The following is a 25,051-nucleotide window of genomic DNA, read 5'->3' as shown; positions in this document are numbered from 1 at the left end:
AAATACCATCAGAGAATTTTGAAAAGCATTTGGCTTTCAGGAACAGTTCATGCTCTCTATCAGTAATGGGTATAACAAAACAAAAACTGCTAGAGTATTTTGCATAACTTTAGCCTTAAGGGAAAACAAATAAAAAACCCATGGCCAACAGACATGTGATAAAGACTTGCAGTTTTTCAACAGTATTTCATAAACAGCCTTCACTGTCTCAAGGAAGTAATCTTGAACTAAAACTCATGAATGATCTCTTACCTGCTGTCCTGTACTAAAAGCCACAGAACCTCCAAAACAGTTTTTGGACACCTTGCAAAGACTCATCCCTTTCCCTATCCCAGACCCTTTCCTCTGAATATATTACTTTTGTACCTAAAAGACAAGGAGTCAAATAAAAGCCTCAGAGCACACCTAATCTTTCTGGATCCGAATGCAAGTTTAAAAAGGGTTCACTTACATCTGATTTCTAAAACAGAGAAAACGGAAGTGTGGAAGAGGAACTACTGTCCTGTCTCAGGCTGATAATTTCTCCTGCTTTTGAGATAGATGGACACTTTAGAGTTACAGAACTAGCTGTATCACCTAATTCAGAACTCACAAAAAATTTGGTTGGCACTCAGACGTCTAGCTAGTAGCTAAATTCCACATTAAACTCAAGTACTCTTGCATTACATTTGTTTCTCCTCATCTCCTCTCTAATCTTTTGTTTATTGCAAGGTCAGTTGTAATTCAACCTAACAGGAACAAAGCAACAGTCACCAGTGAACAAGGAAAAGTCCTAAAAACTTGCTTCATCCTTCACTTAGGTCTTTTGCCATTGACTGAATACAGGTTCCCCTGTAATGCTAAAGTGCAGTAACAGAAGAGTAAATCATGGCACACAATAGGCAACATTCTTCCCTGTTAATTTTTATCGAAGTCCTACAAATAAAGTACCATGAAAAAGCTTCTACGCTTAAAAGTGTCAATCAAAAATTCTTGAAACCCCACACAATATACCCCCAAACTAGTCTGATGCCTGGAAATGCTGAGCTGGAAGAGACCAGACATAACAAAAGGAATAAAATACGTATTTATTGAAAGGATACGCCTTGGGCGGTGCAAGAGCCCAGCTGGGGATACACCCAAATCAAATCCAATATGGATCCTGGCCACAAGTTTTTACACTTTGATAAGTTTTGGTTCATCTCCACGTTGGGATCAATTATCCAACCACAGCCTCAGGCTATGAAGTCTCAGCCCCCTGGCTTGCTCCCTTTTCCTCATAGTTATTTCTGCTTTTTACGTACCAGTTGTCCTTGATTCTCAGGCTAGAAAGGAATTGTTTTGTCAAACTACCCTGTGAAGAGACCTTACTAACATATAACAAGAAGTTTCAGAGTTACACACTAAGCAGCAGAGAATCTGCTAACATAATACATAAAAGCTAAAACCCAAGGCATCGGTCAAGCACAGGAGACTGTACACATGAAGAATTGTTGGGTTTTCGTGATTCATCTTTATTTATTAGGAGAGAAAAGAATATCCCATTCTTGCCCCAGACAAATGATAAAGTACTGGAAGTAGTCTTTAATTATAATCCAACAGAAGTTGCTTATAAAAGAATGTCACTTCAATAAAGATTAGTTTCAAGTGACACACAACTCACTGTCCTTCTACTATTTCTTTGCATAAAATAACTGCATAAAAGAAACTGTTTCAATGTGAATCAAATCACCTCATTTGTTAAAAGGCTTTTAAAACTAACAGAAGAATGACATCTTCTGACCAGAAAGGATATAGAGCTTTGACAGAACAGAAATAGTGCACCAGGAGACAAGGCTTCCTAGGACATTATTAGGCTTGGGAACTCAAGCTAAGGCAGAAATACATGAAAACAATCAAATAAGTTTCAAAACATTTATTCTCTGCCTATAGCTGAAACACTCAAATATTATTTCTTATTTATGCATATAACCTTTATAATAATAATAAAACTTCAGAAAATGCTACTCTGGTGTAGAGTGACTTACACATATATATATAAGATGTATTTTTTCCAACTCTCTGGGGTACGAGATACTTGGAGAAAAATAGAAAGATCACATATACTTAGCTGAAATTATAGAGCCTTCCAAAGTAATATGACTGTTTAGGTTAACTCAGGTAGTGACTGTCTGTTGGCTGTTAAATTTGTTATGGAAGGAGACCTTTTGAAGACTATTAAAGAAGCAAATGGATAGAGACTTCATTTTAAATGAAGGAAGAAGTTATGTTTCTGCTAGAACTGATCCTTACTTAAAAAAAAAAAAAAAGAAGAAAGTTTTGCAAGAATAACTCATTTGTACTTTTACCTTGGAAAGTGTAAGTTTTCCCAGCATTTGTTACACCATATGTAAAAACAAGACGATTATATCCATCTAGGAAATCCTGCACTGGTTGCTTCATGGTACCTTCAAAGAATTCTTCTTGGGTTGTTTCAGGTCCAAACACCTAAGTATCACCAAGAAATATTTATACTTTGAGTAATTATTACAGACTTTTAAAGAACCTTTTAAATGTTCTTAGTTTATAATTTTAAAGACTATAAAGGTAAAAAAATACAGTGTGCTTGATATTCAATGATCTAATTTAAAACAACCTATACCAGAAATAATTTAAAAACATTTGAAGATAACTCATTTACTTGTGAAAAAGTGAATCTCTGCAACATTGGTCCTGAAGTTTTTTCACTTAGTCGATTCAATAAGTGTTGGGGGGGCTTCAGTACAATATTTGTTGAGTCTTCAAGTGAAACACAGTCCTATTAAAAGGAAACAAGCAATGCAGGCATGAAGAGACTTAAAAGAGCTCAAGTTACAGGAAAAACAAACAAACAAAACTCCCCACAAAACTTAAAAAATGTTAAGTATTTTTAAACGAAATGAATGTCACACCTGTGATCCATTTTCTCTTTCCAATGACGTAAATGGCCTGATACGGAGGCAAACTTCTATGTGTCCCTTAGACTCCAAACTGCTCCTCTTTAAAAAAAAATATTAAAACAGTTAGAAATGTGCTTATTGTCTTGACAATTAGCACATGAAACCAGTTTAATTTCATAAGGCTGTTTTAAACAGACTTATATAGTAACATGATAAGCAAAACTTCTTCACTAGATCAGCTTTTACAAGTGCTTAGGCCCATGCAGAAGCTTGCTATGGTAAGTTAATCTTGCAGCACATTTATGCAAACACTGCATTCAGGCCAACAAAAACATTCCATCAACTGGCAATCAGCCTCATTCATAGAAAATTGAAATGCCCCACAGGGCATCAATGCAGTGCCACACAACTTAGTCTAAATCCTATGCACCTCCTTCAAACTAAAAAAATAACAAAGAAGCTTTTCATCTTCTCTGTAAAATTCTGACTATTCTTACCTATGAAAGGACTAAGATTATGTTTTTGAAAAATAAATATGTGAAGTTTTCTTACCTGGCTTGTGTCCGAGCTTGAAGAAACCAAAGAAAATTCAGTGGAGAGATCTGTTTTGATATCTTCAAAACTTACTGGTCCTCCTGGAGATGGCTCAATGCTAGCAATATAGGATGGTCTATAAAACTTCTTATTATCCAAAGTTGGTTCCATTCTGCAGGATAAAATAAAATTATTTTGTGTTATCTGATGATGTAACATAATGCTTCTGAAGTCCCTTAGGAGATGAGTCAATCTGAAACTGGTAATTGTAGTTTCTTTACAGAAAGTTTTCATCCTATTCAAAATTGACATAGCAAGTTTCTGATGGCTGCAGAAGGGGTCTGCATCATGAATTGAGAACAGCCACTCTTCTTTAAAAGGAAAGCAAATGTTTACCAGGGTAAAGCCTCACATATATACCATAAACTTGCCAAAAAGCAGTCTAACAAGAAAGATAAAACTTAAAAAAAAAAAATCTAACTCCACATCACTGCATGATCCCATTTAGAATATCATGGTTATCTATGCAGAATTTGAAAAATACTTGGTGTTATAAACATAACACAGTGTAGCTTAATACAAGACACAGTTCAGAGACATTCCAAAGACTAATAGATAATGTTAAGCCATTAAACGGGCACTAGTATACTAGATAAGTTCATGCCAGAGTACAACTTCAAGTATTGCTTTTTAGTAATTTTACACTCAGCAATTAATTTATTAATATATAATTTACTTATTTTTGTACTTTCCAAAAATTAAGCAGTGAAATTTTGCTATAGAAAATAAAAATAAATTTATTCAGTGTTGACTGAATAAGTGGACAGGCAAATTTCAAAACAACCATTAAAAGGATAATTTTATTGCAAAATAAGTTGTTTTACTAAGTACTAATAGAGAGAATGCAGTGCTCATTGAAGCAACAGGCAGAGTAGGACTGGTTCAAAACCCATTTGCTCAGGAAGAGTGTTGGTTTCATGCTTTAATGTAGTCCCATTTCAATTTCCCCCAGGATAAAAGCTGAGATGTGTCTGCATTTTAGTGTCAAAACATTTGAGGGTTCAGTCTTCCTATCTAGGTGGCAAAAGCCAGACACAACTTTCAGCAGTTAAACAAATACCACCAGTCTGCAAATGAGATAAAGCTATACATAAACTAAGCACCAATGTTTACTTTCTAATCTAATGTCGCCTCTATTCTATTTTTTTTTTTTTTTGCCTAGAACCTGTATGAAAACCAGGAAAAACTTGGCCTGAAATATCATCACAGCTTGAAGAAAGACTGACCTGTGAATAAGCTGTGGCTAGAAAGAAACATACCTGTGCTGTCACGATCTGGACGCCTTATTCATCAGCTACACAAAGCCACGCTGCAAAACTCTTATCAGCCCTTTACAGGAAACATATTTGTTAGATGTCTGACATTTCAGTTGCTTTAAATCTAAGCTTAAAGTGTGATTTGTCAAGATTATGCTTTCACTCTATCCTTTTCCTTAAGAAGCAAAAGACAAGCGTTAAGCTGTGTACACAAAGCCAGAACCAGAAGTATTTGCACAGCCCAGCAGTCAGAACAGAGAGGGTCAAGCCCTGCCTCAACGTATTCTGGTGTGAACAGCTGTACTGAAGGCACTACAAGGTACTCGTGCCCTGGGATGCATTATTATAAGCCTGCTAACCACGGCAACAGAATTTAGAGCTGTGGACATCCTAAAAGAAGGAGATCCCCAGAGGCCCACACAGCAAAGCACGGCCACAGCACACACACAGCCCGTGGGCTGCCGGGCAGCACAACAGAAGGTGCAGAGAGCTCCAAACCACACAGTAAGGCTGGCGGTTAAATAAATGCTAAAGCTAAATAAATAAATGGAAACTTTCCTCTCTGCAGGTATCAACCTTTCACTTTCAGGCTTTATTTACGCTATTTGCCTGTTCTTACGGGACACAACCGCCGCGGCCTCGGCAGCAGCACAGCCCCGGGCGGGAGCTACCCAGGCCCTGTAGGCCCCATCTAAAGCCCCCCCAAACCCCTCAGCCCTTCCTGCGTAACGGGGATGGCAGTGGGCTGAGCCGGGAGGAAGCGGCCTCAGAGAGCACACACACCGCTTCACAGCCCCACACTCCCGGTTCACAAACAGCGCGACCCCCGTGCCGGCGCAGGCCCGGTACCCCACCCGCCCCAGCCCCGCTCGCTCACCCGCCCGGTCCGGCCGCTCCTGGCCGCACGCTCCGTCTGGCCGCACGCTCCGTCCGGCCGCGGTTTCTTTTCGAATCGGACCAATGGCAGCGCACGGCGCCGCGCGGCCTCCTGGGAGGACGGCGCTGCAGCGGCGCGGGGCCCGCCGGGAAGTGTAGTCCGGGAGGGGCGGGGCCGCCCGGCCCGGTTTGCCCTCAGGCGGCGGCCGCGCCCCGCTGGCTCGGATTGCCCCGGGGCGGCTCGGTGGAGGCCGCGGTTGTGTAGGGCTGTGGTGCCACCGCCACACGGGGCCGCCAGCGGCGACAGCAGGACCTCGGCTGCTCGGGGAAGGCGCCCTGGCCCCGCCGGGCCTGGCCTCAGCAGCCTGCAGCGCCCGGGCTTCGCTTCTCTCAGGTGCGGCAGAAGGATGAGTGTAAGTTGGGCTTGTCGGAGCTCTGGGTGATTACAGGCCTTTTGCTGTCTGTTTATAAACAGGATAATCGCTGTTTGCAGGTGGTGAGAGGGAAGAGGCCAGTAACCTGCTCGATGCCTTGTACCAGAACAGAGATCAGCTGAATTGGGAAACTCCCGTTTTAAGATCAGGATGTGTTTGTGCCTTTCCCTAGGTTCCAGTCCTGACAAATGACAGATGTGGAAGACGCTTAGTACGGTACCTTTGTTTAAAACCTTCCCCATGCAGAATTTGTTCCTGAGTGCCAGGTTTACATGATGGACATTTAATTTCTTAATCAGCAATGAGAGAAATTCTTTGGCTTTATTTTGCCAGTGAGATCATAATTTTCTGGAATGTCATAGTATGGAAGTGTACAGAATTTAGTAACAAAAGTCACCATGAGTTTCTGTTTAGAATCAGACAGAATTTTTTTCAACCGTAATAAGAAATATCTGTCAGTTTTGAATTTAAATAAAAGGACAAGTAACTTGAAAATAGTTAGTATCTGCCAAAACCAAATGTTTGTTTTTCATTTGAAGAAAAGACTGCCAGTGAAAGCAAGCAAATCTGTAAAGGAATAATTCTAAACAGATTTTGTATCAGCTGCTTTCGTGAGGTTGTCTTTAAATTCTGTCTTTCTTTAAACAGAGGCTGTGTCATATCAGTAAAAGAGGTATATTAAAAGATATCAGTTTGGTTGTAGGCCACTTTGTAAGAGTTGGTCTGTTTTAACAGCAGAAAATAATGCAGTGTTGAATTTGAAATTGTTTGCTAGTAAAACTGAAAAGTTCTTGAATTCATGCTTGTAAGTCTCTGGCTAACCTTTTTAAAATTATTTTGGTTTCTGTCCTAAACAGAATTCAAACTACTGAACTTGCCTAATGCCAAATCACCTTTTTCATACCAGGAGAGGACTAAGAATGGCTCTCAAAGTAAAGGAAAATATAAGCTCCTGGGAGAAAACATGAAAGTTGTTGTCTTCTACTTGTTGGAAAGGAGAACTGAGAATCTCGGAATACTTTACAAGGTATATTCCTAAAAACTTTGGGTCTATGTCCTGCATAAATTTATTCTTATTAAGTAGGGGCATCACAAAGCTCCTTATACAGGCAATATTTTGATTTTTGAATTTTAGATTTCTCAAACTGTTTTTAAGACTCTGCATGTGATGCTAAATTAAATAGAATCTCAAAGGACTCCCATTAGGATACTGAAAAGGCATACAAATCCACAATCTGACATGTGTTCCCAGCTTCACACAAACCATGATAAAGAAAACATTAGGTCAGCATGACCAATCCAGCCTGCTTTGGAGTGGGAGATGGTGAAACTCCATCTATGTAAATAAGCTTTATGGCTTTCTGTCAAAATGTTCTTAAAGTGGTTTGTGCAAGGACACCAGTTGCAACAAAAATATCTTCTGCTAAAACAGCATTCAGTAACTCATTCACCCCTGAAATTTGATTATGTTTCTTTTTAAATTCTTTGTAACTTGTGTAGCACATTTGGTCCTCACTAAAGGAAAATATTTTTATTAAGGACTTGGTGGAACTGGTACCATTATCCTTAGCAGCTTATGTTGCTTGTATCTGAGACAGGATTCAAAAGTTGTGGGTAGTCTACTTGTGACAGTGATGAGATGATGCCCTGTGAGACAGCACATCTCAGCTTGCTGTCAGAGTAATTAGAGACACAGACAGCACTCCCCAGCATCCTTCAGCACATCTGAGTAGCAGCTAAACCAGAACTGGCTTCAGATACTTTGTACTCAACTCACCTTCCCCAGGGAATTAACCAAGTACTTGAGTTTCCTTTAGTCACTCCTGGTTCTGCTGTGTTTCCCCATGACCTGACAGCACTGCCTTCCATCCTGGGTGCAGGCCAAGTCCTTCTGCAGGGTCATTTGGACCTGACTGGCAAGAGCACTCCTGTTCCTTGTCACAGAGATGTCTTGGAGGAAAGTGCTGTATTGTGTAATCCTTCTGCCATGCCAGCCCCTTTGAATTCCTATCTTTCAGGGCAGTGTGTGTCATTTATCCTGTTACTTACACAGTCTGGTGGATGCATTTCATACTTCCTTTAATTAGATCCTGTACCCTCAATGCCCTACTCTCATCTGTTGCCTTCAGGCTTCTAATGCCCATACAGCTGATTTTATGCACTCATACCTTCACAGGCTGTTTGACTTTTTTTTTTTTTTTTTTTTTTTTTTTTTGTCTTGAGCAATATGGGTATGTTTCCATTTATCATCTATTTTAAGCAGTGAGCTACTTCATCCTCATGGATGCTCCCTGGCTTGGCAGGCTTTGCCCTGGGGACAGGTGGCTTTGGGACATGGAGATCTCTGGTGCTGGATGAAGAAGAGCAGTTGGCTGAAGGCATCAGGCCCCCTCTCTATGGGAGGCAGGAGCTTTCTGTCCTCTGTCTGCAAATACTGTTGCTGTTTATAGCTAATTTTGATAACTGAGTAATTGTGGGGTTTCAGGTGGGACAGGAGGAAACCTTCTGGCAAGAGCTCACAAATAGTTGTGAGGCTATTCCTTTGAGGTGTTCTAGGAATATAAAATATTGTTTGGAAAATTAATCATAGGCTTACTGGCAAAAAGGGGCCTTCAGGAGTGTATTCAAACATGAGAGAGCCAGTCAGGAGCCTGGAATGGAAGGAAGGGACACTGATGGGCAGCTGGAGGCACCTGTAACACCTGGTGCTGGACTTAAGCCTTAATGCTTGTCCTTTGGACACTGCCGTGCTTGTGCTTCTCCATGCAGTGAGGCCACCTGGTCCCATGCTGGTGTTTTATGTAAGGGAAACGTGATACATGTGCTCAGCATACCATTTTTAAATCTTCAAAGCTTCATGTGATAATCTGTGTATGGCAAACAGAGGATTACTCCTTCACCAAGAGCTGTGTTGCCTTAGATAGGAGCAGATTTGAAATACATTTTCTGAGATGTATTTCTTTTGCTTTGCATAATTTAAGACTTTGTCTTTGGAAAGAGTGCAGTTGAGACAAAAAAAGCTATTGCTGTGTCTTCCTGTTCTCTTCCCACCCTCTGGAATTTGTTCTGTCCCTCTTTGAATTGTTGCATAATTCTCTGATGAACTAAAGAGATCATTTCATCTGTAACCAACCTTTAAATCTTGTAATTAAGCCAAAAACTTCCAATTGTTCTCTGTAATGCTTTAATACAGATAATCACTGCTTTGAAGGTCAGATCTTGCATTTTGAAATGAGAACCTTCTACCTCTCATAAATGGTAAGAATTGCTTTCACATTGTGACACAGGTATTTATCATCTGTTTTGTCTGACTAAAAGTCATATGGTGAATAGTGTAGTTAGTTTTTAGGGGTTTAAGATATGGTGTATTCAATAGTAAAACTATTGTTAATATAAATACAATAATATGTAATAGAATCATAAATAAGAATATAATTAATAAAATATACAGTCATCAATTTTATTCTGTGAAATTCTGTGTAGTTTTATGAAAAAAGGTGAGTACTCTTAAACTTGTGTGCTGTGTGATGCACAAGTATATATAGATGGCTTTTCCATAGTTAAATATAGTTTGTGGGGCATTTGTGTTGTGCTCCAGTAAATGGGCACCAGCCCAGCTAGACCAGTTGTGGGTCACAAAAACGAGGCATTTTTGAGATACTGGTAATCCCATAATTGGAAATCTTGTCAGAGAATCCACAAGCAGGAAGACTGATGGCTGGTATTGAATAGTTGGTTAATATTCTTTCCTTTTAGTCACCTCAGGCACCTCAGGACATACTCTTAGAAATGGCTCTACAGGTGGAATAATACATTGAATACATTGAATATTTAGAATAAATCAGAATGAGTTTTGGCACTGCTTTCCCATAGTCTGGATCTTGCATCTTAGTTTTTCTGTGGATTTCAAGTTCTTATAACCTGTTGTCATGGAATGGAGTTGTATTGTTGATACAGAAGATACAGTCCAGAAACACTGGCTACTTCAGGAGATTTTTTTTTAATGTATGTTGCATATATTTCATGAAGGGTATTTGAACTGTGCATCCAAATTTTGTTTGGTTTCTTGAAATGCTTCCTGCTTTTTTTTGTTTCTTTTTAAATATTTTTTTAAAGCTGTGCCTAAGTTCTGCAAAGATTTGCATCATGTCTTTTTACCTTCCAAGTCTGAGCCCAGATATGTTGCCACTTTTTTGTATACATGATGTTAGCTATTTTATTTACAGACAGTGTGCTAGCTCCAGGTTAAGGGCTGGAGGTGCATTCCAAGTCTTATTAGTAAAACTTTATTTCTCCCCATGTGTTATTGATTCTTTTTCAATCATCTGCTGAGCTGTGTATATACCAACAAGGGTAACTATAATTTGAAGGTAAAATCTTAGAGTTGGCTTTTCCTAAAGTGAAACATATGTTTGAGTTTTATTACAATTGAGGCTTCAGAAATTTTATTTCACTTCCAGACTGTTTGTGGAAGTTCTTCATGGTGTAAGAAATTCAAGCTTTAATCCTTAGTATTACTTTTTGAAGAATATTGCTAGAATTTGGTTTTTTTTTGTAGTGCTATGTAAAATTCAATATCTAAATAGCTGTCTAATGGTCCCAGAACCTTCAGAACAGCCCAAGAAAATTTTACCAAGGAGATTTCGTAAAAAGTTACATTCACAATTTTTACTCTATCATCTTACTTAACCAGATAAATAATATGGAACATGAATTCAATACATATCTAAAGTAATGCAATTCTGAAATAGGGAAACTGGCCAAGATACCTCTAAATATATGTCAGATATAGGTGGGTGTGTGTACAAACATCTGTAAGTTCTCTGTAGAAGCCAGAGGACTGGGTAATTCTGTGTCTCAGAAATATAAGGTGCCTCAGAAAGAAGTGGATCAAGAGCAAGAAGCTCACTGCTCAAATAACATGGGCTAAAGCCAAGGAGCAGGCTATGTTATAGTGTAGTATTACCAATCTTGCCTCCTCTGACACCCAAGACAGAGTTTCTTTTATTCTTGCCAAATGTCAACCATGTGTCTTGATCTCAGGAATTAGTGCTATTCCCTGACATGATGTACCTTTCCTTGGAATGTCATCCTGGCTTTGGGCACTCAGGACTTCTGCTCTAACTCACGTGAAGATGTGATTGGAGCAGGAGAGTCACACCACTGACCTTCAGATGTTTTAACTTGGGCTTCCTGCACACCCTGTGCTGAGAAACACCCAGAATGGATTCAGGCCTATGTTAAATTCTTGTTCTGGAAGTGCACTTAAACTACATGGTACAGCTTAGCTATGTAATTGTAACCCAAATTACCCTTTAGAGGAACCTGGCTTTCTTCACTAGCATTTTAGCTTAGATATCAGAATTAATGTCTAATTTTAGGTAACATGGTTATCCTACAACATGAGAAAAGGGTGGCTAATGAACATTGAGAAAACCAATTTCTTAACCAGTGACATGCCTTCAGAGGACTGGAAAATGATTCTTTGGCAGTAGCAAATGGCCAGACCTACCAGCAGGGCATTGGCCATCCTGGAGGAAAAACAAACAGAAGGCAGAGAGCTTAATACATGCTAGACATCTGCCCTGCATAGAACAAAATCATAGTCCTGAATAGAAGAGCCTGTGTTTGTGCCATGCAATTGGACTACAATGCTCCTTGCAGTCCTTGAAGAGAAACACAATCTTCACTGAAAGTGGAGCAGCAGGTGAAAGGCTTTGAAAACTCGTGAAGTCTCAGTTACTTCTCAAAGGCTGGATTAATGAGCAGCTAACTTTTTTTTGACACATTCTTCTGCCATCACTTTTAGCCAAATCAGCCAGTAGATCAGTGTGGCCAAACAGATACTGGGACAGCAGAAGAGCAGGCAGAAATGCTGGTTGGGCAGGAGGGCAGGGCTGCTTCTATTGGTTTAGGCAGTCTTGGATTGGCTACTGTTTGTAAAATTGTGTTTTTGGCAATTCTTCAGCAAGGACTTGAATATGCAGGTGCCTGCCTGGATTGCAGCCTTTGAGCATATCCAGACTTGCAGAGTTAGAGAGTGTTTCCAAAGGTAGTTTAACATCTTGTTCTCAGATTGATCTGCCCTGCCTGATGTTGTCACAACATGCTGCAGCCAAGGATAAGCAGTGTTTTGAAACAGGTCAGTCTTCCTTACTGAAACTTTGCTCACAGCTGAAATCTGAAGAAACTGAAAGGCTGAGTACCAGTAAATACTGGCTGATCTCACCCTCAGTAATCAGAATAAACCATGTTTTGCAAAAATTGAGGTAAATAATGAAATTCCATTGTTGCTAATTCATTCAGTTTTGTGCATATGAATTTTCCTGTCTTGTTTAAACAAATTATAGGATCTGACTGCAGTTTCAGTCAGGTGCTTTGTATAGTGTTGCCAAGTACTGTCATGCTGCCACACTTCATTGTATATGTGGATGCACTGAAGAACACACACACGTTTAAAAATTACAGTGAGATCCTTCTGGGTGAAAGGCATTATAAAAAGGAGATAATTATTTCAACATTTGATTCAGTTATTCTATATAAAGCACATTTTGGCATTATGAAAAGAACCAAAACATTTAACAGTTATGGGGGAAGAAAGGAGTCCTTTTTATGTTAAAGGATAATATTAGTATAAATTTAAAAATGAGTCATACTCTAACTAATTTCTAACTTGGTGACTCATGCTCTTGGCAAACTAATTATCCAGGACAAGTGACTCAGAAATAGATGCTATAGTTTTATGGCTCTTGCAGTTACAACTAAACATGAGGTGTGATTTTGGGTATAACAAATGTATCTATACCCAAAATTATGCCACTGGTTGAGGGTGTATTATGCATGCAGATTTCTTTAATCTGATGTGGTTTTGTCCTTGTGAGGTAGGGTGGTGTAGCTGGCTTTGGGTATCTAAAGCAGTCATGGCCACCAAGAGTCTCAGGGGGTGTATTTGGTCAAGAAAAATCTAATCTGGTGTGTATTTCTTTCTGTCCAGGAATGGTGATTTGTTAAAGTCTCATCACAGGAGCATTTCTCTGATTGAAATTTTCACTTCAGATTCTTAAAACATTGTTTGATGAATATTATTGATCATATTGATCTGGAGATGATGGGAAGATTCATGGTGTATTTGCTTAGAATGAATATAGTATCAGGCTGTTAGCTGTAATCCTCTCTCTGTTTTGTTTCTTTTTCTTTCCATGCTGCTCCTTGGCTGCAGTCTGCAAAGTACTATCACAATGCAGGTCTGATCTGATGAAATCACAACTAGTGCTGATGCCTGCCTATGATGGGAAGAGAATCCAGACTATAAACCTGGGATATCTGGCCTCTTAATAGGCAAGTTTGTTGCTCATCTTTCCCTTCCCCCCATTGGCTCCCATTGTTTCTGCTCTTCCTCTGTATTATTAACTCATATTGAAGTTCAGTGTCACTGTTTCATGAGAACCCAGTTTCATGTGGGTGTGCATACAGTCTAAAGAAGTCACATGTCACCTCCATGGTGGGAGCTCATCATGCAATGAAAATAGAAAACAATTTTATTTTAGTAGTTCTGAATGATTTTCAGCTGTAGCAATGAAAAGGAAAGTCAGGCATATTTTAGTGAAATGTTCATGTTTCTCAACTATGATTTTTAAATTGAGAATTTATAGTAACATTAGAAATTACTTATTGCAGATACCTATACAGCCTTATTCTCAGAAAGTAGGCTATTCATTAGAATAGCTGAAATGATTCCTGTAGTGAGACAGGAGAATGCCTTAAGCAAGCTGCATTGAATAGTAGTTTGTATTCTCTTTCTTTTGTTTTGTTGTAAGTATAGCGAAGAGCACATGAAATAATTCATGACGCAGAGAATAACACAAATCATGTCAAACAAGGCCTTCAAACACTGTGCTTTGAGGTCAATTACCTGTGTGCCTGGAACTTTGATCACACTGGTAATGGCCAGATGACAGAGCTTGGGTGGATGTACACACAAAGATAAATAGGCAGCTTTTCACTGAATTTTCAAGCGGAACAAGAAACGTCAGTGAAGTGAAAATGGGTGTTTCTAATATGCTCAAAGAACTTCAACAAAGGAAGCTAATACTGATTAATTAATTTGCTGAAACTGCAAGCAAGGGGGTCTGTTTGTTTGGTATTTAAACTTAAATGGATCCTGTTTCCAATAAGCAGCATGAAGGAGGAGTATTTCCAGGGCACTGCCATTCCAAATGGAAGACAGCGTGTTCTCTGCCTGCTGAAATGTAAGTTTGACTGCTAATCAGCCTGCCTAAAGCACTGCTAGATTAATAGCCAGCTTTCCTGAGAATACAGCTTCTGGGAACTGAAGCTATTTTCCTATTTTTTTAAAGAAGAAAATTAAGATATTCTTATTTTTTTTTCAAGTAGAAGTCTTTCAGGTTTTCCTTTCAGCACTGACCCTGCCTAGACAAATGAATTAAAAATCTGAGAATGACTCTGGAAATCTGCTGCTAAATTTTTCAGTTAAGAGGCATGGACATTTAAATTTCTGGTTTGAGTGAAACTGATCTAAATAGAGCTTTCATTTGGGAAGTGAGACCTGTCTTCAAGTCCTTTCTCAGCTTTCTTGCTACTTTTTATTTTAGCAATATTGCTTTTTTTCTTTAAATGGAAGGTGAGAAGAACAGTTATTCACAGTTTGTAAAGGGTTTGAAGATCTGTGTGCACAGAGCACTATGTAGGTGAAAATTATTTAAATTCAGAACTATGTTTTGATTTCTTCCTTTTTTCCTTATGTCACTATTCTGTGACTGAAGTCAATCTGCTCATAATCAAATCTAAACTTGGTTGGTGATTAAGGATGGTGAATTTTGGGATTTTTGTTTTAATCACAGACTTTCTAGTTTACTGAAATTAGGGTTCCATTCTGATTTCTCTCTGCAGGAAAGATAAGCTCTTTTTTCTTAATGTTTTCATTAATTGTTTGTCTTTGTTCCTATGAAAATACCATGATGAGTCCATCACTGGTGCTCTTTGCATTTGCTTCAAAATATGGGAATGAATCTGCTCTAAAAATGACTTTATCTGTGTATGTCTATGTATTCTGGAAGGATTTAAGGTCTGAAAATTGTTAATGATAAGGAGGTCATAAATCAGACAACTTTTCTTTTGTTTAGAGTTTTAGGTCACATGTATCGATTTCAGCTTGTATCAGATTGCAGTTGTGCTTGTGAATGAAGACTAATGTCATATTTGTGGGCATTGTGTTATGTGCAGTCCATGACCACTGGTGCCTCAAAACCATTGCATCAGTGTTTCTGTTACACCTTTATCTGATGTGGTATGTGTACCTTCCTCACTGATCCTTTCTGATCCTTTCTGATGCTTGTTCTCAATCTTTTTATTTTCCTTTTTTTTTTTTTTTTTTTTTTTTTTTGTTTCTCTCTCTCTCTCTCTCTGTGTGTGTATGTGTTTTGGGTTTTTGTTTGTTTGGTTTTGGCTTTTGGTTTGGTTCCCTCTTTTCTTCTAAGAGGAAATGGAATGAAGATAAGATACATGTCTCCTCTGGTATATTAATTAAATTTTATAAATTTAGAAAAAGCAAATCAGTTGGTGCTTACTACTTTTAGAGCAGTCAGGAAAAAAGAATGAGGGATAGATGTCTTTGCTGTATCAGTTCTGTTTTCAGTGGAAATGCAAAGGTTTTGTAGACAGAAAAAAAAAGTATCTTTGTTTCCTATTTCACAGAAGATACACAATTCTTTTGTTTTTTCATTCCATGTGTGAGATCACTGACACCAAAAGAAATGGTAGCTTCTTTAGCTGACATTCATGTCAAAATTAAGGATAAATACAATAAATATGATTAGCAGTGTTCATGAGATCAAGGAGTCTGATTTACCATTTTGGGTTGAAAAGAACAATAAATGTATATAATTAGAACTTTATATCTGAGTGTTAAAGTAATGTCCCAGGGTGTTACACCATGTTTCAAGATGCAAAATCTTTTGTGCTCCATGATACTTGGCATATGTTGCTTAGACACTTCCATGTTAATAATTGATCCAAATAACTTGTTTTGATCACCCATATGGTATCTTTGAGTCTTAAATTCCCATTAGACCAAGTGTATGTTTGTATTAGATATGTTTTATTACAAGAAAACAAATATTTTGGTGATACTAAGATCCCTGCAGTGAAATACAAATAGGTTCCTATGCAGGAGAGACTCTGAAAGTTGCTTTCATTGGTAGGGGTTTTCTTTACGGTGTATCTAATGATAAAACAGAAGTCTCTAATTACAGTTCTGGTATTCTTTTTCAGTATATACATAGTTTGTATTAACCTTGTGAAAACCTGAAACCTCTGAATTGGTCTCTTGAATATAATAAAATGCACAGCATTACTTTAAGGTCAAGTCACTAGTTCCAGAAATATTCAGAAAATATAACTATGGCAAACCCACTCAAAGCTAGCATAAGATTGTTTCCCTTCTTTGTTACCTGGTAGTTGGAGCATTTAAGGACAAATTTGTCATTTGTAGCATAACTCCTTCCTACACAAGACTCTCATTCTTTGCAAACATGGATTAAAAAGCTATTTTTTTTTCAATATTAGCATTTGTGTATTATTGTTTGTGGTTTCAACTTAAACTCACAAGGACCTACTAAATGTTTTTCTGGCCAAAACAGATCTTTGGTTTATCTGTCTGGAAGCACATATTCTACTAAATTTTTAGCTACAGGTGAGTTGTGATGTTTGGACTTTAACCCTGTGCTTAAATTTTCATTCTGACATATGCTTCCTTGCTACTGGAGAAATACTAAAGGTGTGGTATGCCTCCATTTTACACTAATTCCCATCTCTGGGCTAGTTTAGAAGAAGGAAAATTAAACCTCTGTGTCCTTTCTAGGCTCTGATGGACACTATGTGTTGCCTCCTGAGTTAGATGAGTAAGCCAGTTTTGTCTGCATTGGAGGTATGTGTGTGCAGCTAGAATAGTTTAAAGACATGCCTTTTTATCTCTTCCAAACACAGGCATAGAAAGTCAGGTTCTCTGTTGTTACCTGATTCATTATCATTAGTATACATGGAAATTTCATGTCAGAATTTAAGCTCTGGGAGTACAGACCAGTGCAAGTTAAAAGTCTCTTGTACAGCTGACTGTTGATAGGAGAACCAGTTTCTCCTCTTTAGATGTGGCAGTGCTGAATAAAGAGGTAGTCTTTTGTACTTGGCAGCCATTCATTCTTTCAAAGTGCTTGTTTTGAAACTATCACTTACCTCCTGATTGCATTGTGAAGGACCACATGAAAATGCTGAGTTGCAAAAAAAGTGTAGACATTCAGCTGAGCAAAACCAGTATGTATACATACATGAGCATAATTGTCTGTGGGGGAGCTGTCAGAAGCAAAGGCCATTGTTTTCTCTACTAAGTGCTCTGCCACTTGTTGCAAGAATTTATTCTTTTTTATGATGATGAACATTATTTCTCAATCAGTGGGTTGTGAACTTGCCTGTTTTACAATCACATTTTGTATATTTAAGTTCGATAGTTAAAAGATAAGCAGCAGTACACTGAGCCAAATACTTGGGTAAAAGGTAGACTTTATGGGGCAAAGGAGAGTGCATTGGAAATGAGTTTTTTAGCTTTTTTACATACCTAAGAGTTTGAATCTATTACCTGTTTGTTTTCTTTTTAAAAAAGTTCTCTGCAGAATAGAAACTATGGCATGGAAAAAAAAGATTATTTGCCTCCAACAGATGCTTTATCTCCATTGTCTGGTACTTGTAAGAAATAATCAAGGACCCTAAATGCTACTAATCTGGGGAGTTTTATTTGAAATATCTGAACTAAGGCACTTAGTTTAGCATAAAAGAAGAGTACCAACACCTCTTTTACTGCCAGGGTTCAGTTAAAGTTGGAGAGAGTAAATGTAAAATAAGTTATTGTATAGTTGGACATAGAGGTATTGGCAGGGAAGCCTTTAGGGAGAAAAGATTATCTCTGCTTTGTGACTGCTGCATGCTTTTTTTTTCAGTTGGGATGAAAGACAGCAACCACAATCCCTAATCTCATCTCAGAATTGCCAGAAGACAACTCTAGAAACCACTTGGACCACTGCAAAATCTGGCTACAGGCATGGGCAAGATGGTAAGACCAGCCTACCCCTGTGTACCCTTCTGACTCATTCCCTAGTCTTGGCTTCCCTAGTCTTGGCTTCCCTAGTCTTGGCTTCCCTAGTCTCGTTTTTAGATGTCTAAGTCAAGTCTGTTTCACAGGCAGATAGTGATTAGAGAAGGGGAAACAGAGGAGAGATTTACATTAGATGTTGTTAGGAAGAAATTCTCTAATCAGAGGATAGTGGGGGCACTGAAAAAGGCTGTCCAGACAAGTTGTGAGTGCCCCATTCCTGGGAGTGTTCAAGGCCAGATTGGATGGGGCCCTGAGCAACGTGATCAGGTGGGTGGCATCCCTCTGTGTGGCAGGGGGCTTGGAAATAACTGGTATTTAAGGTCCCTTCCACCCCAAACAATTCTGTGTCCTAGTTCAGACAGCATTCCAGGTAGCATTCGTGCTGCCTTGCCTGGCCACGGAGCTTGGCACTTGGGCCAGGAGATGTATCTATGCCCCAATTGTCATCAACAAAGAGAAAGAACATTCCTCCTCAGGGCTGTTCAGACTGCCAAAGCAACGTTCCTGCTTAGACAGAATGCCTTTTTCCCTGTTTCTCTCCCCTGATGAAAGTGAGGGAGAGATGAGCTTCCCCTCTGTGCAGGGCTTTTCTTCATATCATCAACAGGTTTTCTTTAAGTGTCACAGAAGGCATAATTGAAAGAAGCCTCTACTAATAGGTGGGTTAAAGGGGAAGGAACTGATGGTCTCAGTATCATCTTTCTTGGCCTCAATCTGGCAAAGATTTAGGCATATGACTAAATTTATGCCATTCATTTCCTCTGTCATCTGCAATCAGTTTCCCCTCTCAGATGCTTTAGTGTTTAGGGGAAGCAGAATTCTTATGTGAGCTAGCTGTTGTGATAGTAAGACTTAGCTTTCCTGAGTCACTCCAATAATCCCAGATGTCTTTATGTCCATTTTTAAATACTCTGACATTGCAATTTCCAGATAAGAATTTTACTCAGTTTTAGAGCTGTTTTGTCCCAAGTGACTTCTGTCACTTGTCATTATGTAGTTATGTTTGACTGTTGATCTTCTAGCCCTGCAACTTATGAGAAAAAGAACTTGAAAAAAATACATGTCTACCAAAGGTCCTGCATACACCAAAACAGTATTGTTTTTTTCCCCATTCTGAAGAGAAATTGAGAATAAATACCAGACTCTTAGACTTGGCACTTTCTATTTGATATGTGCAATATGTGAATATACCTAAAATAAATCAATAGTATCTTTTTTTTTTTTTTTAGAACATATGTAATTTATTCTGCTTTACTACATTTGCTTTATTTCAAAGAGGAAAAATTGAGTAAGAACTAGTATAACTGGCCTGCAATATAGAAACAGGATAAACATGGACATAATTTGAATAGAAATATAAACAGGAATGGCAGAGTACCAGCAACTGCTTGAATATAAATCCTCAGGCAGCTATAGGAGAATTCTCTTTCCTTACATTCTTTGCATTGCATAAAGCAGTCTGTGTAGTTTGAGAGGATATACACATGTGTCTCGTTAGCACTTCTCCCCAAAATATGACCAAACCTTTGTAGCTGGTTGGCTTTGAATTAGAGTAACACCACTGGTAGTCTGTAAGATTTTTTGTTGTTGTTTTTGGATAGCAGACTTACATGTGGACTGCACCTGTTTGATACTTACTTTACCTTAGCCTTAGACCACAGATTTAGGAATCCCATGGAATGAAGGAGGGAGGTAAAACCCTCAGAGGTTCCTAAAAAATTGTCTGAAAGGGTGGTGTGTTTTGTTTGTTTGTTTTTTTCCAGTTCCATTGCTTTTGAAACTGTAACATCTGGAGCACAGCACTTTTGATCCATGGCAAAGTATCCTAACTGCAAGGGAGTCAGTAGTTTGCTGAAACTGACAGACTTGCCCTCTGTGTTTACAAACAAATAAAAAGAGGTGGGAGAAAGCTGAGTGTCTGAAACACAGGCAGGTATGGAATAATCCATGAAGTGTTTGCTATGCAAATGTGTAATATGTAGTGAGTTGGTATAGCAGACTTGTTCAGTGATCTAAGATCATTTGTGTCCTGGATTGTTGAGCATACAGTGTGTTTGTAGTCCTTTTCCCACCAGATTGATGGTTTACAGTGAGATACATAGAAAATATTTTAAAATATAAACTGGAAGCTTCCACCTGCTTCACTTGAAGAAGAAAGACAGAAATCCTGAGTAAATATTAATTTTGAAAGAACTGAAATCATCCTTGACTTCGTTTGTCAATATTGCACCTAGATTCTGTTTAGAATGTCTTACAAGTTTAACTGAAAACTGAACTGGCAAACTTTGTTTAGAAAGCTAGGGTAAAAGGAAGAGGAAAAATCTACTTTAGTTGCACTAAGGTGTTAGAAACTTTACTTGTAATACATGCCATGACTTCATTGACAGATTTTATATGTTCCAGTCCACTTCTATCTGTGGCATAATTGTGCAAAATTAACAGCAAAATGTTAGGGAAATACTTAATTAGAAATAAAGGATTGGAAGGAACTTCAGAAAGGTGCTTCAAGTCTGGATCAGTTCTACTTCCTTGTCTAACTTCATGCTAGGAAATGCCTGCCTCCAGTACAAAGTAAATATCCCTTCCTGCAGTTGCCACTTATGAATTTTCTTAACAACTGTGATGATTTCCTTTGCTGCTACCTGTTCCAGAATTTATACCCCTTCAAATCTTTCATTTCATAGACTAAAACTTGATGTTTTCATTTCATTCAGTTAGTTTTTCCAAACGTTTTTTAGAATCCTAAAATTGGGCGCAGTACTTGAGCACAGTATTCCAGTGAGTCAGTGGAAGGACTATTCTGCTACCAGACGAAATTTAAGTGTGCAATTAAAGGTGCTCTTGCTTTTGTTGGAGTAAGGTAAAAAGTTGCCACCTTTCAGCTGAGATACAGTAACTGCTCGTGTGCCTGCTCCCAGCAAATGCAGAGAAAAACAGGTTTGATCTCCTGTTCCATATCAGGCTGGCTGTATGTGCAGTTAGTTTCTGTGTCAGGGACTAGAAGGGACAACTCTTACCAGCTGGGGACAGTAGCAGCAAGTATTCCTCATGCCCTAAGAGGTTAGACTTGACAATTTTCTAAAGTGTACCCAGCCAGCTGTCTAGATCTGCCATCAAATGAAATGAAGGTCTGTGCCTGTCCAGGCAGCAGCCTTCTGCTTTGTAATTTAAACATAATCAGGTAAGATAGATTACTCAAGGAATTTCACTGTTTTGGTAGCACTGAGTCCCATGTAGGAGTAAATGTAGCCTGTCTTCCTTCTTACCCTCTTCAGGGCAATCACTTTCAGGCTAGCAATTACAAATGCTTATGCATAAGAAAATTAAGAAAACTCCAAGTATTTTAATAATCTTCAGAATATTATTTGCGGGCTTTTAAGAAGAAAATTTTACTTTGTTCTCAAACACTGTTTCTTCATTTTCCCAACTTGGTGTGCCTGTTTTTCTGTTGCTTGCTCCCAGTTACCTAAATGTAATTGTTCTGGTCCCAGCCAGGAAGTGGAAGAATGCCACATTAGCTCTCCTGAAGCCATTTCTTAGTGCAGTGTCTCTTTCTGGAGACAGTTATATTAGTTCTTCATTCTTTGTAATGTTCTACCACGGAAGCCCCATTTGCTGTACTAATTCTGGGTTTAAGAAGGAGCCATTATGAGACCTGTTTTTACTTTAAGAACAACCACGCATATAGTGACTGGCAGTTTGTATAAAGAAATGACCTTCATGTGCAGAGCAAATTCAATTAGTGTTTCTTTTCAAGTATACACATGACACCACAGCATAGTTCACCCAGTTTTATTTTAATTCCTCTTGATATTTGATATATTCCATTCAGAAAATGTGTTTTTACACTTGGATGTCTCAGTGGTCAGAGAATAAATCACAGTCACAAGATTATCAGTGCTGTTCAGGGAAAGCCAGGATACTAAAAAAGCATGAGGTCAAACACACTCAAGGTCACACTGGTCCCTCTAAGCTGTTGCGTGACACGTGACAACGTAGGCAAAAACTTGAACGTTCCTACCGATGTGTAAATAACTTAGTGTGAGGTACATGGCATAGCTGGCTGCACACGCACCGAGGCCTCCGAGACACAAACACCTGAGTCACATGAGCGTGCGCCAGGCTCCGCCGAAGCGAAAATAACCGGGCAGCCGGTGCCAGGGCAGGCAGCTCAGTGTGCAGCAGCGAGCGGGGCCGGGGCACGCCGCACTTGTACCGGGGCATTGCGGGGCCCGCGCCCCGGCCCGCGCGCTCCCGGGGCTCCGGCGGAGGCCGCAGGTGCGGGGCGCGGCGCCGGGAGCGCGCACGCTGCCCGGGCGGGGGGGTCGCCGCGTCCCCGGCGAGGGCGGCGGCCGCCCCTCTGCAGCGCGCTGCGGGCAGGACGCCTGCGCCGTGCGGGGGGGCGGGCGCCGCATCCCAGCGCTCGGGGCTGCGGGCACGGGCGCCGGCATGAGCGGACGCTCCGCCGCGCCCAGCCGGACCTGAGCCGGGAGACAAAGGGGAGAAGCCGCCGCCATGGGCGAGCAGCTCCGCGCCCAGCCCGCCGCCCCGGCGGGGCCGCCGCCCGCCGCCGCCTCCTGCTCGCTGCTCGGCGGGCTGCTGCAGAACGGCTTCCACCCCTCGGGCCCGCCGCTCAGCAACGGCGGCTGCGGGGAGCCGCCGCACCCGCTGCTGCTGCGCCCGGAGCTGCCGCCGCTCAGCCACGGCTCCCCCGCCAAGAAATGCCGGCTGCGCCGGAGGATGGACTCGGGCCGGCGGCACAGGCCACGTAAGTGATGAGCGCGGCGGCTCCGGGAGCGGCGCCCGCCCGGCCCCCTGCGCGCGGCGCTGCCGCAGCCCGGCCCGCTGCCGGGCGGCCGCGGGTCCCGCGCCGCCTCCCTCCCTGCGGAGCGCCGCCCGGCCGCGGCTGACGGCCGCCCGGCTCCGCGCCGCGGGCGTTCCGCCCCCCAGCGCCGGCTGCCGGCGGGCGGAGCGAGGGCCCCGTGCCGGCCAATGCGGCGGCGCCGCCCGGGCACGGCCCCGCTCCCGCGTGGGCCGGGCCCGCCTGCGCCAATGGGGCGGCGGCGGGCGGGGAGCGGCGGCCCGGCACAAACGCGGACGGGCGGCGGGCGGCCGCTCCTTGCCGAGCCGCGCGTCGGGCGGTGCCCTCGGTCCTGCCCGTCTCGCCGCCTCCCCGCCGCACGCATGAAGCTCATAGTGCCCAAGAAACACTGTGAGTAACGCCGGGGCGCCCTGGAGCGTGGGAAGGCTCCGCTGGTTTAGCGTGCGCTCCTTTTGCGAGCGTTGTTAGAATGAAGGAAAAAGTAAATCTGGGAACTCGGAGCAAGTTATTCTGACTGGCGGGGAAAAATATTTGTAAATTGCTTAAATTTGTAATATGCGTCTCGTTTAGGAAATGTTCCTGAACTGGCTGTCTTATTTCAGGTTTGGTTTTAAGGCTGAGACTCAAACGTCCTATTTGTTAATTCTGTATTTCCTTAATTCTCTATGGTTTACTTAGTAGTTTTGCTTACAGTAGGTATGGAGGTACTGAATGGCAAACTCTGCAAGTGAAACAATCTAGGGGAAAAAGTATTCTATTTCTTTCCACTCTTACTTCGTTAGCCCTCCACATAAACCCACAAAAGTTTGCTTCTTTGTTACAAGTTCTGCACGTTCCAAACGGGTAATAGCAATAGTCAGGATCACAGCTGCCTGCTGCCAAAACTTAAAGATGTTTCTACTCAGTGGGAAGTAGTGTGCATTCAGCTACTCTGAGTTTTGTTTTTTTTTTTTTTCTTTGTCTTGAAGTGATTATTTAAAAAACCTTCTGGTTAAACAGAACACAATGTTCAGAAGCAGCCTTGAAGAGCTGCACCTTTCACAGGACTGTGTATTAACCAGCGCCTTTTCTGGCTTTTTCAATGCTTTTGGTGAGCTTCACATGCCACTTTCCCTTAGAATGTTCTCTCATTGATTAATCATGTAGTGCTTACAGTACCTGTTGGTAGTTAATTTAGTCCTCTATCAATAACCAAGTAATTCTTAGTCACAAATTGCTTTCGTGGTCTTTGTCCTGATTCACATTTTCTCCATGAACAAAACCTGCAGAACTTGGACTGGCTTACATTTTGATTTGGTGTAACTAAGAAGAGTCAGCACTTGCATATCCAACTCTCCAAAATAGTAAAAACTATTTTGAAGCCAAGAATAAAGCTTTTAGGGATTCATGTAATCGTTTGATTAAGAAAGAATGAGAGCTTTGGAATTTCCATCCCATCTTGAGGGAAGAAAGAGCCCATCAGAGTGAAAAGCATAGGTGACTGACTATATTGCTCAACATGTATGACAACTGAATCTTCAGGTGTGGAGCTTTAGTGAAATGAGGCTTTAATGAAAACAGCAGCTGAGGGAAGTGCTTTGTAGAACTATTTGGTGGGCAATTTATTTGCTGATTAAAATATGTGAATGCTTGCTGATATGCTTTTTAATATATATAGCTTATTTTGCACAAGAAAGTGTTTGAAATTTAGTATTAGCAATACAGGAAATAATGGTAGCACTTTGTCACCATCTAAAAAATTAATTGCATTATTACTCAAATTGTCCTGGTACTGCATACCTTTCCACTGCATCCTCCTCTGGTGAATACTACACAGTACCATTTTGACTGGTGTGTTAAGTGCTTTTAATCCTGGCCTTTGCAGATGTTTGTTCTTTTCTTAAGGACAGATTGCAAAATGAAGTGCAGTTGCCACATGGCATGTGAGACCAGTATTGATTGCAGAGTTTGCTTTGTGTGGTGAAGATAATGAGATAATTGGCATTTCCCAATATTTCAACAAATGAAAC

General features: G+C 40.5%; 2 protein-coding genes and 1 long non-coding RNA gene across 16 annotated transcripts in view; 2 read left to right on the top strand and 1 right to left on the bottom strand.

The window, feature by feature from the left end:
* Positions 1-5,691, bottom strand: part of KIF20B (kinesin family member 20B) — a 33,807-nt gene extending 28,116 nt beyond the window's left edge. For 2 of the 5 annotated variants that reach the window (XM_056494297.1, XM_056494301.1), the window contains exons 1-4: positions 3,450-3,930; positions 2,910-2,996; positions 2,660-2,776; positions 2,328-2,466 (exon numbers count right to left, since the gene is read on the bottom strand). In XM_056494297.1, coding sequence (XP_056350272.1) covers positions 2,328-2,466; positions 2,660-2,776; positions 2,910-2,996; positions 3,450-3,743 — 637 coding nt within the window. In that variant the 5' untranslated portion in view covers positions 3,744-3,930. Of the gene's footprint in view, positions 1-2,327; positions 2,467-2,659; positions 2,777-2,909; positions 2,997-3,449; positions 3,931-4,717; positions 4,877-5,624 lie in introns of those variants that run through there. The other 3 variants (XM_056494298.1, XM_056494299.1, XM_056494300.1) reach the window with 3 other exon arrangements.
* Positions 5,692-5,785: 94 nt separating this feature from the next.
* LOC130254608 (uncharacterized) lies at positions 5,786-13,394 on the top strand. 3 transcript variants are annotated; one of them, XR_008840777.1, is made up of 4 exons: positions 5,786-6,017; positions 6,117-6,273; positions 6,915-7,084; positions 13,277-13,394. It is a non-coding gene; the product is annotated as an uncharacterized LOC130254608 (long non-coding RNA). The 3 variants fall into 3 exon arrangements; XR_008840778.1 differs by having other exon boundaries at positions 5,787-6,017; positions 6,099-6,273; XR_008840780.1 differs by having other exon boundaries at positions 5,788-6,036.
* Positions 13,395-14,020: 626 nt separating this feature from the next.
* The window catches only part of PANK1 (pantothenate kinase 1), a 38,787-nt gene continuing 27,756 nt past the window's right edge, over positions 14,021-25,051 (top strand). For 2 of the 8 annotated variants that reach the window (XM_056494303.1, XM_056494302.1), the window contains exon 1: positions 22,638-22,988. In XM_056494303.1, coding sequence (XP_056350278.1) covers positions 22,736-22,988 — 253 coding nt within the window. In that variant the 5' untranslated portion in view covers positions 22,638-22,735. Of the gene's footprint in view, positions 14,307-16,936; positions 17,003-18,065; positions 18,179-19,990; positions 20,154-22,637; positions 22,989-23,305; positions 23,433-25,051 lie in introns of those variants that run through there. The other 6 variants (XM_056494305.1, XM_056494304.1, XM_056494308.1 and 3 more) reach the window with 5 other exon arrangements.

The sequence above is a fragment of the Oenanthe melanoleuca genome, chromosome 6, assembly GCF_029582105.1.
Source record: "Oenanthe melanoleuca isolate GR-GAL-2019-014 chromosome 6, OMel1.0, whole genome shotgun sequence".
Classification (NCBI taxonomy): domain Eukaryota; kingdom Metazoa; phylum Chordata; class Aves; order Passeriformes; family Muscicapidae; genus Oenanthe; species Oenanthe melanoleuca.
This window is presented reverse-complemented; position numbering and strand designations above follow the sequence as displayed.